We start from the raw sequence: 11,648 nt of genomic DNA, 5'->3' as shown, positions 1-11,648 counted from the left end.
ACTTAAACAATATCATGACTGTACACTAATCTGGTATGGAGTACTTGTGTGTTCCTTGGTTAGCATCTCTCTTTAAATTGTGTTTATTTCAGTATTTATCCTGTTTTTTGTGTGGAGGCCAAAGCTTATAGGCAGTCCTTGAATATGAATAAGCAGTGAGTTTAAAACATAACCCTGAAAAGCCTGGTTCGGTATTGGTGAAATCTGGCTGCTTGATTATGTGTTTTATGAGGAAATTATGTATTTTCTAGTACGTTTCTTTCTCTAGTTCCCTGGCAGCAATTACTTTGACAAAGGCATTGAGGAGTGCAGGGATGGTGCTCCTGTTTTCCTAAATGAAGCTTTATTTTAAGAAACAAGATTTTAACAGGGAAATATATCGTGAAGATGCTGAGCCATCAGTGTGTGGCCAGACTCTGGGCTGCACCATCCCCAGCGTCGCTTCTTCCCTTCTGGAGCAGGGTGTGGAGGGTTGGTCTGGCTGCGAATCTTTGCCCCGAGCTACACGATCGTTTCCTACACGAGATGGCGCTCTTTGCCTTTTAATAAAGCAAAATGTAGTTATTAATATTTTTTTAATTATCCCTCCCCAGCTCTTGCTCCCCCCCCAACTCTGCCTGACCCCTTGGCCCTAGAGATGCTCCTGGGCTGAGGATGGGAACCAGAAGCAGCTCTGACCCTGGAGGTTTCCAGCTACACATGAAAGGCTGGAGGAACAGATACAAGTGTGCAAAAACACCCCACCACCTCTAACTCATTAAAAGAGAGGCTGCTAAGTGATTTTTCTACCTTAATTTAAGACTGCATTGAAACTGCCTTGACCTCCAAGCCCAGCTCAGGTGCTTTGCCCTGTCCCTGCCCTGCCGCAGCAGGCTTGTAAGCCCCAGACTCAGACTACAAGAGCTCACGGCTGCCCCAGGTCGGGGTGTAGACCCGGCGAGGGGCGTGGGGTGTTCCTGGGCTCCTTTGGGGTCCAAGGCTTGGCTGTGGGGCTGGCCCAGGCCCCACTTTTTGCCTGCAGTAAGGGGCTGCTGCCCTCCTTCCTGGAAGCAAGGGTGCTTTGGGAGGGAAATGTGATAGGGGAGCCGACGGTGCCCTTGGCCAGCCGATATTAAAAATTCATGTGCATGATGGGCTTTTCCAAATAAGTCCAGGAAGGGTGAGCTCCTGCCTCCTCAGAGCTGCTGGCAAATGCTCAGGCTGCCTGCCCTCCCCAGCCCCCAGTCAGCATCCCCCCAGGGGACCAGGTGCCACCAGGGCCCCAGTGTGGTGATGGGCTCTGCTTCCTCATGGCATGGGGTGCAGACTGCCCATGCAGGCTGGAGTCAGGGATACCTGAAGTGTGGGAAGTTGGGTGCTGGGGGTGGCTGGCATGTGGGATGTGGAGCACCCGGGGGAGGGTGGGGAACAGGGTGTCCTGGTTGGGAGGGATGCAGGTGCCCAAGAGGGATGGGAGAATGGGAAGGATGCTGGCTCCCAGCGGGGAGGTTCACGGGGTGTCCTAGCAGGGAAGGATTTAGGGTGGCATGTAGAGTGCCCCGGCAAGGACAGAGGTCTGGTACTCCAGGGATGAAGGATGGGATACCGAGGAGGGCATGATGAGGGGTAAGGCAGCAGCATGGGATGCGGGGTGACCCGAGGGGTGGGATGCTGAGCTCCCGGGAGGGAGGGCAGGGGCGGGGCGGGGGACGGCTCCACGTAGCTCATTAGCAGCAGGCAATTTAATATTTATGAACTGCTCTTGTTTGAATCCCAAGTCTTCGGCTCCAGTTACAAGGAGCTGCGTCACCCTCCGATCACATGGTAATTGTTGCTATTTCCAGGATCCCAGCCTCGCAGAGTGCCACAAAAGCTCTTTCCCTTTTTCTTGTCTTTTTTTTTTCTTCCCCCTTTTCTTTTCTTTCTCTGTTTTGTATTCCCCCCGCCTCCTCCCAGTTTCCCGGCTGGCCGGCCGCTGGCGGAGCGCAGGGCAGCGTCGGGGATGCCGGGGCCGCTGCCCTGACCCGGGGCGGGCAGGAGCCGCCCCCCCCCCCCTCCCCCCCCGCCCCTCTCCCGGGGAGCGGATCCGGCCGCCGCTCTCCATGAGAGCTGCCCGCCCCGACCCGGGACCGGCTCGGCGCTAGCGCCGGGGGGGCACCCCCAAAATGACCGAGCTGGAAGGGGACTTCACTAAGCTGCTGCTGCTGAAGGAGGAGCGGATCAAGGAGCTGGAGCGGCGCCTGGGGGAGAAGGACGAGGAGATCCAGGAGCTGCGCCGGCGGCTGCACAAATGCCAGTCGGTGCTGCCGGCCCCCAGCCCGCACATCGGGCCCCGCACCACCCGGGCGCAGGGCATCTCGGCCGAGCCGCAGACCTACCGCTCCTTCCACGACCTCCGCCAGGCTTTCCGCAAGTTCACCAAGGCCGAGAGGTAGGCACGGGCACCCCCCACGCAAAAGCCCTTCCTGAGTGGGGTGGCCGGGAGGGAGGGAGGGGGGTCATCGCACGCCCCCCCCGCATCGGGTCCCCGGAGAAGCGGCATCGATCGCGCCCGGGGGGGCTGGAGGAAGCGCCGGGCGCATTAGGGGCTTTCAGCCGCCGGGAAGGAGCCCTGCGGGGGATCGGATAACCCATTACCGGCGGCCCGGCCCCCTTCCCCGCCGCGGCTCCGCTCCGGCTCCCCGGGGGGATGCTCGGCCGGCGGGGGCTGGGAGGACCCTGCGGGGCGGGCGCTGGCGGTGCTGCTCCGGCGCCGGGAAAAGTTTGCAGCGGGGCCGGGAAGTTGTTCGCCCGCTGCCCGAGAGCCAGCCCGCCCGCCCCATCCCCGGGGCAGGTGCTGCCCACCCTTCCGACCCCCCTTTCCTGACCCCGTCCTCCCAAAATGCAAAGCCCACGCCTCTCCACTCGTGCGCTTTGCACCAGCGCTTTGTCTGCAGTTATCCCCCTGCGCCGGTGCGGGCACCCGCGGAGGAGTTATTCGGGGAGGGAGGGGGCGTGGGGTCCGCTTCACTCAGCCTGGGATCCCGGGGGATTTCAGGTGCGTGACTCCCTTGCCTTAATACACCGTGTGAAAACGGGGGAGCGCGGTGCTGCTCCGCTCCCGGGGGGGCTGAGTGTGAGTGACGGGGAACTCGCTGTGGGAGCGCGGAAGTTCTGTGCGACTGCATCGCACGGGACCGGCCGTCACCCTCCCGCCAGCAGGAGCTGGCGCTCGCCAAGTAAGAGACCGTCTCGCTTCTTCTGTGCGTAGCGATCTATTCCAGCGAAATCACTCCTGACAGTATTTCTTGCAGCCGAGTGTATTTGGGTGCGGATCCACATTGCTCCGGTCAGGTCAGTCTTCTCGCAACATGTATCTTGCCATCACCTGGACCAAAGCCCTGCCCTTTGTTAACGAGGCCATTACTCATTTAAAGATAAACGACAAGCACTTGGCTTTAGGCACTTTTTAAAAATTATTCTTTTTCCTGGCTGTATGGGGTGATATAATAAAACAAACCACTGTGCCCAGGTATGTGTGCAACTGCCAGCCGCGCAAGCAGAGGGTGTCAGCTCATCCCTTGCCGAGTTAGTGCATCACTTCCCAACCCCTGCCTGAAGCAGAGGCCACGTATTATGGCCAGAGAAGAAATCCAGATCCAACTTTTTCCTATGCTGTTATTTTCTTTTGAAGGCTGGGATTGTCCTGAGCCTTGATTATCACAGGGGGAGGTGACAGCAACCAGGCACCTGTGGTAATGGCAGGGACCCCGTGTGTAATAACTCATTTAGAAGTTATTAAACCTGCTCATGGCTCTAGCAAGGTTTAGTCCTCACCTGAGACTTTCCCTGCTGTTCCCAGCTTGGACTGGCAGGCCAGCACCAGAAAATGCTATGTCCATGTGATGTTGTGAAGGTTGCCCCATCCCGCATCATTCCCATCACCTAGAGATGTTGTTCCAGTGTGCAGGAAAAACTCTCAGTGCAGTCTGTGGGCATTTCCCATCGCCCTCTGGGCTGGCACTTCGTCCATACCTCAGCCTTGCTCATGGTAGCCATGACAATGGTAACCAAGCCTGTTTGGGATTGCTTTCAAGTTTTAATTACGGTCCACTTAATTCTTATCCCGTCTTGTTGCTGGAAGAGTGATGGGCAGCTGCACGGTGTACTGAACACCCTGCACCCGCAACCTGTCTTTCCCCCCCCTTTTTTCCCGCAAATTAGTACCCACCAGTGGGTTAAATAAATGTGTATTTTCATGGGCGGTGTCTCACGCGTTGATCCGTTCCAGGTTGCTGCTACAGTGTCCTGGGTGCTGGGGTTAAAGGGCTTTGCTGTAGTCAGCCTCTGCCAAGAGGATGACGATGTTTCCCAGTTTTCAATGCCAACCAGAGGCGTAAGTGGGTCTGTCTGGTGCCAGCTCCCTTTAGTGTCTCTGTGGGTTTCTCTGGCTTTTGCATCTAAAAACTGCTGACAGCATTTTGGCTAATTAATTTATGGGCTTAACTTTATACGTATGACAGTGTCCTGCCTGTGTTTTAGTGACAGCAGCTGATAGCATTGTCTAAACTGTTCATCCTACAAGACTTCAGGTCCCCGAGAGGTTGGAGAGGTACTAACCTCTTTTCTAAAATCCAGAGACAAATTGCATATCATGAAAACCCCTAGATGATGTTTAGATCTGTCTCTTTTGTGCGTTGATTTCAAATTAATGCCGATAGAAACCTTTTTATCCAGGTCTGGGATCAACCTTCAAGTGTTCTCATCTCTGGAGATAAACATATAGATATTGACAATGTAATTAATTGTATTTAGGGCAAGCTTGTCTGTAATATATACTGACATTTAAAATCCTCAAGAAGTTGAAACTAATAAACAGGATGATAGAAACTAAAAAAGGGTTAAATCCGTTCTGAAAGCAGAAAATAGTTTGTCTCTGGCAATATGTTGTGCCTCTTGTAATCCATCCCTGCAATGTGTAGCAGGGTCAAAGTTGTTAACACTTGCAAAGATCCAAAGGAAGGAGCTGTGAAAACAGAAAGGTATGGAAAGATGTGTTATCTTTTGTCTGGAAGTACATTTTTATGCTGTATTCCTTCTGATAAATTAATTGTATAGATTTTAATGGACGAAAGCATTGCTGTGTAGACACTCAGGTGTATAGAGTTATTCTGATATAAATCAGATTTTTTCTTTCAAAATAGTCAGGATGCTGCCACTTTCTGTCTGTTTTTCAAAATGTAATTCTTGTTTGTTGTTTCCTTGAGCTGTTCCTGCTAGTGGAGATTTGTGCTGAGGAAAGTGACATGCTTCTTGTAAATGATTCCTTAATTTATGTTTGTTCAGTGTTTTTAGTCACTTGTACATAAACCTGATAAGTGTTTTGGATCATACACAGACTCAGTGCTGTCTGATACAGCATCTGGCAGTTGCTTATTGCAATTTAAAGAAGGAAAAAAAATTGTTTTTTTTCTAGTGCGGTAAGAGCCGTCCGCAGCGTGACTGGATGATACAGCAAGTGAGGCACTTTGCTAATGCCTCGGAAAGCGGTTCCTAGGAAGTGATCCCCAGTTGCTAAGCAAAGGCTCTACCATGGCATGAGCACTGTAAATGATAAATGATGCAAAAAGTAAATGCCGAGGTGTACTCTAAGCACTTGGCTAGGACTAACCGTCAGATAAGGACCAGGGAGATTTTTAAAACTGACCCATTCCTGTGGCAAGGTTCTTTTTGAAAAACTGAGGAGTGCTAATCTGTGGGTTTTCAGCATCCAAAGATGCTTCGTGCCACATGAATGATAGACATGAGCCATAATCTCCATCTTTTAAATCATCCTCTTGATAAATTCCAGCAACTGCGCTCTTTAATTCAGAGGTGCAATATCTAATTCCAGCTTAATCCTGCTTATTGGGGCGCTGACAAGCTTTATTCAAAACAGGGTGTTGCTAAATTACTTTGAAAACTGTTAAATGTTTTGAAGTAGCGACTAAGTCCTTGCTGGTATTAATGTGCCAGAGCCGCAACTAGAAGGCAATCACAGCCATACAATCAATTATGCTTTATGTGTGTGATTATATCCTCAACTTTGCAAATCTCGTTTGGACCATCCTGTCTTTGTGTTTTTCCACATCAGCTTGTATCTGGCACAGTGCTATAGAGTCAGTATCAGCATCATTTCAGAGAAGTGATAAGTTTCCCCACCTGGTTCCCAATAACTTACCCATCCTTCCTCACTGCACCAGCTAACTTTGTCCGCAACTTTTTAATGGGTTTTCCCCAATTCTTACTTTATTTTGGGAAGTGTTTGCCACAAGATGGCAGTGGGGTCTAACATTTAAGATGAGGTATTGGGGTGTATTGTGGTTTCAGCTTCACAGCCATAGTCTAGTCCTCCTGCAGGAGGTTTTGCAATGAAATCCTGATGTGGATCTATCATTTCCCCCCCTTCCACCTTCTCTGAGGTGTTGGGGGATGCTTTGCTGAGATCATGTGTTCATCCATAGTGTTTAAACTCAGTGTAAAGGGCTTTGGGTGGTCTATGCGGTACTGTGGATGGAGGATTAGAGCAGATACTCTCAACTTTCTATGGGTCCTGGCTCCAATGCTTGCAATAAGCTGGTGTTTGATGATGGCTGTGGCAGAATCAACCTATCTTGTGACTGCTGAAGTTATGTTTCAGGTACCACTCAGGCCGACACAGACCACACAAGTAGTGAAACCTGGGCAATCTGGGAGGTCTGTAGGCCAAAACTGAAGGCAAGGTCATCTTCAAAGCTAGACTGGGCTGTTTGGGTTGCTCCAGCCTAAAGCAAAGGGATGTCCTTGCACAACTCTGTGTTTCTCCATCACTTCTCCCCCCCCCCCAACACAGTTTTGGCTTACAGCTTGCCCATTGTGGCCATCTCTACCAACCCTGGAGCTAGTCTGTTGATGGCTTCACCCATCCTCCAGCCACCCTGAGCCCGGCAAGAGAGAGTTTCTCCCTCCCTGGGGTGGCTGGGGCTATGTTCTTCCTCCTCCAGCCCTCTTTCTGGGAACTCTGCTCCCAGCCGGGCGGCTGAGTTGTGTTAATTTAGACATGATCTCATCATCTGCCAGCCGCTAAAGCAATATCGATCCTGCATTCAGCCTCCATGTGAAAAACAACCCAACTGCTTCCCCAGTACCTGTAACCACCATCCCTCGAGGCCCTCAGAGGCTGGAAAATGCTCATTTGCCTTACTTTTTGACTACTGGGGAGCAAATGTGTAACCTGCTGCAAATGTGTAATGCTTCAGTTCTGTTAAGGACAGTCTTTAAGCTAAGGATAGGACAGTTTGGGACCACAGCTTATCTAATATTTGATATCACTGAGCAGCTATGGCTTAAATAGTTTAAACAGGCAGATTTTGCTGTCTCTTGAGTCTTCCGTGTGTCTGCTATTTCTCTTTAGCAGTATCTTTGTAAGAATTGGCATCACTTTTTCCAAAACTCAGAGGAAGGGTGTGGGGGACAGCAGTAATTTTGATGTTAATTACTAACATAAAAAATGCCTTTCTTCCCTCATTTAGCCATCACCAATCCACTCCCATCTGCTCCCAGCATGCTGCGACAGTGCATTCCTTGGATGCTTCATCCCTGGGTGATTGACACTGAAGATCACAAGGATTTTATTAGATTCAGTTATATCAGCATAGGAAGAATTAATTCTGCTCTCGTTGCTGGTAGTGTCGGTAGCGTGTCACTGGCCCAGAGAGGAAAACATGAAGGAGGGGAGATTGACCGGGTGTTATTTAACTTTGGGGAGAGCTGGAAAATCTTGCAAAGGGAGCAATTGAAATGGGAGCCAGACTTTTTGCTTGGTCAATCTCTTCTCTAATTATTTGGATGGTGCAACTTGTCTGTGGCATGGAGCAGTGAAGGATATTGAGCGAAGTCTGGAGACAAGCGGATTGTTGCACACCGTAGGAAGAGGTATGGCAAAGGTCATCGGGTCCCTCGGGAGTTCTGAGGTCAGTAAAATAAGTGGAAGGATTTTAGAGAGAGAGAGAGAGAAACAAATGTTTATGGTTAATCAATTGAAACCATTTCCCTTCTTTTAATTTTTAATGGGTTGTAGTTACTGCTCCCCCCCCTCCATGGGCATTGCTTGCTTTTCGCTCACGGGAAACTTGAAAAGTGAGATGCAATGCAGGGAAATCACATTCCCAAAGGGCATCAGATGGCACCTCTCTGCTGGGTATGGCTGGGCGTCCGTCTGTCCGTCACCGGCAGCCCTGGCGACCGATACCACCTTTTCTATTATATCCGTTCGGCACTTCCTCATGGGTAGAATGGCACCATCGCTACAGTGGCACATCAAAAGCAGTTAAATTCCACCTCCTGCAAAAATAATATGAAACATATTTATTTATACATAAATACATGAAATTTTAAAAACTTAGATTATTTGATATGGTCCCTGGCCCTTATGAAAAGGGATGAGCAAGAAGGCAGAACTAAAAATTTTCCAGGTGGTTTTTAATGAAAACTTGAAATATTTGGCTTCACTATTTATTGCTTGGTTTTGCACTGTGGAAAGCCTACAGCCCTGTGACACAACATCCCAAACTTGACTGTCACCATCATGGCTGGCAGCTCGTGCATCACCTGCAGGGTCTCAGCACCCTCATATTGACACTGTGCTGTGCAGGGGGTGACTACGTTATCTCCAGGGGCAGGATCAGGCTCAGGATGGGCAGGGGATGAGCTGCTGCTGCCCATCCCTGCCTGACGCAGAGTTGTTCCCAGCGGCGTCATTGCAAATTCTTCCTTCTGCCTATTTTTAAATGCCTCAAGTCATGAGGCTTTTGGTGCCTCCCTTGGGGGACTAAACCACAGGCAGACAGATTTTCAGGCAGCTGCCAGATTACTGTATAACCCACCTTCCGCTTGCCCAGAGCTTGCCTGCTTTGGTTATGAATCCCTGACAGTGTGATTACATATAAGCTTTAAACTTATAGCTGCACTCCCAGGCAACATCATGATAAACTGCTTTTTTCTCTCAGATCTTTTATATGAGTTCATTTTAAAAACATACAAAAGGGGGACGGAATCTAGCAAACACGTTGTGTTATTTTTCTGTGGCAGCTTGTCGACGTCACTTGGTTTGGAGAAGAAGGGTCCTGTGTCTCACTTGCTGTTGCATTTTTAACAGCAGCACATAGATATAGGCATATAAGGTATTATAAGCTGCTTGGCCACAGTTGCTCTTTATTTGGCATTTTTTTAGTCACACAAGTGTCATTTCTGTCAGAACTGTACCAGGGAAAAGGTAATTCTCTAGCAAAAATCCCCCAGATGGTGAAGTGTATCAAAGTAAAATGAGATAGAAAGGACTAAAATAAGACTGCGAGTCCCTCTTTGCAACTTTACTAACAAGAAACTTCAGAGGAAAAAGCCTTCCCAAGATATCCACTTGGTTGCCTGCAGATTTGATGCAGGTCCTGGAAAACATCTAACAGAGCTTGGCAAGGGGCTTGTTAAAGAGCTTTACCCTCTGCCGTGACCTCCTGGCTGGAAAAGATGAGGACTGCTTTTTTTTATAGGGTTTTTCTACATTTTGCCAGGGATGTTCTTTGAGCATATTTGTTCCATTGGTAATAAAACCCTGTAGTCACAAATGAAGCATGTGTGCATGAAGGAGAGGCTAAAAAAACTGGAGGGAGGGAGGCTGACCTCAGGACTGTGAGTGTGGTAGTAGGAACTAGGATGCTCCGGACCGAACTGTGGGGATCTGCAAACACAAATGGTGATGCTTATCTATTCCGATCAAATTTGCATTTCGGGCAAAGCCCAAGCTTTGAGCAAATCACTACAAGTGAGAGGGAACAACCTCTACAGTAGCGCAATCAAGTATCTTGGCTGTGTCCAGTGGGGTCTTGAGAGGTGGAAGGGTCAGGTGGTGATCATGTACCTGAGTGAGAAAGGGACTTTCTGAGTCAGCACCCAACTCTGTCCTGCTGATGCCATGGCTTGTGGGTGCTCTGTCCTCAGGGACTGCCCAGCTCACTTGGACATGGCGGCCCTGAGCAACCAGCTGTAGCTGCAATGCTGGCTGTGCTGGGAACAGGCCAGAGACCCTCCACACTACATCTTCCAGGGCTTTCTGAGATGCCGGTGGCTTAGTGCTCCCAAGTGACGAGCTCTTTGAAGTCAAATCTGCCAGCAAGGTGGCTGTGGTTGTACCCAGACCTCATGGCAAGAAGATCAACCAAAGCTCTGACAGTTTAGGGGAGCAGAGATGCCATGAAGCGAGGGAGGGACAATCCTGGATTCGGTGCAGGTTCAAGTGACAACCTGGCAAGTCTATGACCAGAGCTACATCTGCTCTCCCCCAGTAACCTCCCACTCTGCTGCCTCCACCAGCTTCAGTTTTGATTGCTGCTTGATGCTTAGATTAATGAGATCTGCTTTGTTATCAAATGGCTTCCTCACAGGTAGAAATTTGAATAAAAACCCTAAAAACTTGTGTCAATGGAAAATGTTTCACTGTAGCATGAAGAAACTGATTTAAGCAATGTCAGGCTAAATAAAACTGCTCATTTGAATCCTCTCTGCTGTTGAGCCTAGCTGATACCCATTTGTTTGCGGGTGGGGTGGAACTTTTGCAATGCATTCCAGTGCATTTGATTGCAGTGTAATGGAGCAGGTATAGCTTTTCATTTAGCTTAAATGTCAATTAGAACAGGAAATTACATGTAGTCCTAAAATACAGCTGATGGCTTTCCTGAAAGACTATGAGCTGTGAAGGACACACTGAAGCAGCTTCGTGTTGTGTTTCTCCTCCCAAGAGATGACTCTGAAGAGTGAGGGTCCATTAAAATTGTCCATTAAAGATGTGAGGAGCATTGTATACTGTTACATATGCCGGAGAAGGACTGCCTGCTCTCTCTAGGGCTTGGAAACCTTTCTGTGTTTTACGGGGAGAATATATCAGGTGGAGCTTTATAGAGGCGTGTTATGGATAGCACATACAGGTACAGCAGCAGGTGCATGTGATATTAAAGTCTTCCTGACCTGCAGTGATGTACAATTTGGGTTAAAGATGGTAGAAAAATAAAAGGTGAAGATATAACTAAGCATAAAGAAAGTCTTGTCTCCTGTTTGACTTGAATTGGTTTCATTTTGTGCTCCTTTGACTTTCTTGGTGCATTTGTGATTTGGAGATTTTTTGGTATGTATAATGGGGTAAAAACATAAACCTGTGATGTCCTTACATTTGTAAATTAATTACAAGCTGATTGTGTGACTTTAAGATTCAAACAGCATACAGCATACAGGTAGAAAACAAAGTATTAATTAACATAAAAGGCCCAGAAGGCAACTATACAAGTGGGAAACAGGTTCAGGACATCAGTATCTTAATATTTGGGTTTTCTGGCATATGGTTTGCAGGAATGGAGTACAGGGTGAGGCTGTGGTTGATTCCAGTGAGTGCAACAGGATGGGAATTTTGAGTTATTTTTATTTTCATTTTGCTTTTTGTTGGAAGTTTCTATAAAATCCTCCAAGATAAAAATCACCACCAGGATTTTTAATACCAGTCAATGTATAAAATCTGTTTAAATAAAATAAAATTCCGTTGAGTTTTTTGTAATAAGGAATCAGGTCCTGAATCTTGTAATGCTAGTTTATACATTTGCATGCAATATTATCAGTGTTTAATTTCT

The 11,648-nt window shown here is 48.5% G+C and overlaps 1 protein-coding gene across 1 annotated transcript in view; it reads left to right on the top strand.

Annotated features, from left to right (window-relative positions):
* Positions 1-2,039: 2,039 nt before the first annotated feature.
* The window catches only part of PRKG1 (protein kinase cGMP-dependent 1), a 503,334-nt gene continuing 493,725 nt past the window's right edge, over positions 2,040-11,648 (top strand). The window contains exon 1 of the mRNA XM_080401614.1: positions 2,040-2,410. Within this exon, the coding sequence (XP_080257740.1) occupies positions 2,145-2,410 (266 nt within the window). The 5' untranslated portion in view covers positions 2,040-2,144. The remainder of the gene's footprint in view (positions 2,411-11,648) is intronic.

This window comes from Falco punctatus (genome assembly GCF_963210335.1).
Source record: "Falco punctatus genome assembly, chromosome: 9".
Classification (NCBI taxonomy): Eukaryota; Metazoa; Chordata; class Aves; order Falconiformes; family Falconidae; genus Falco; species Falco punctatus.
This window is presented reverse-complemented; position numbering and strand designations above follow the sequence as displayed.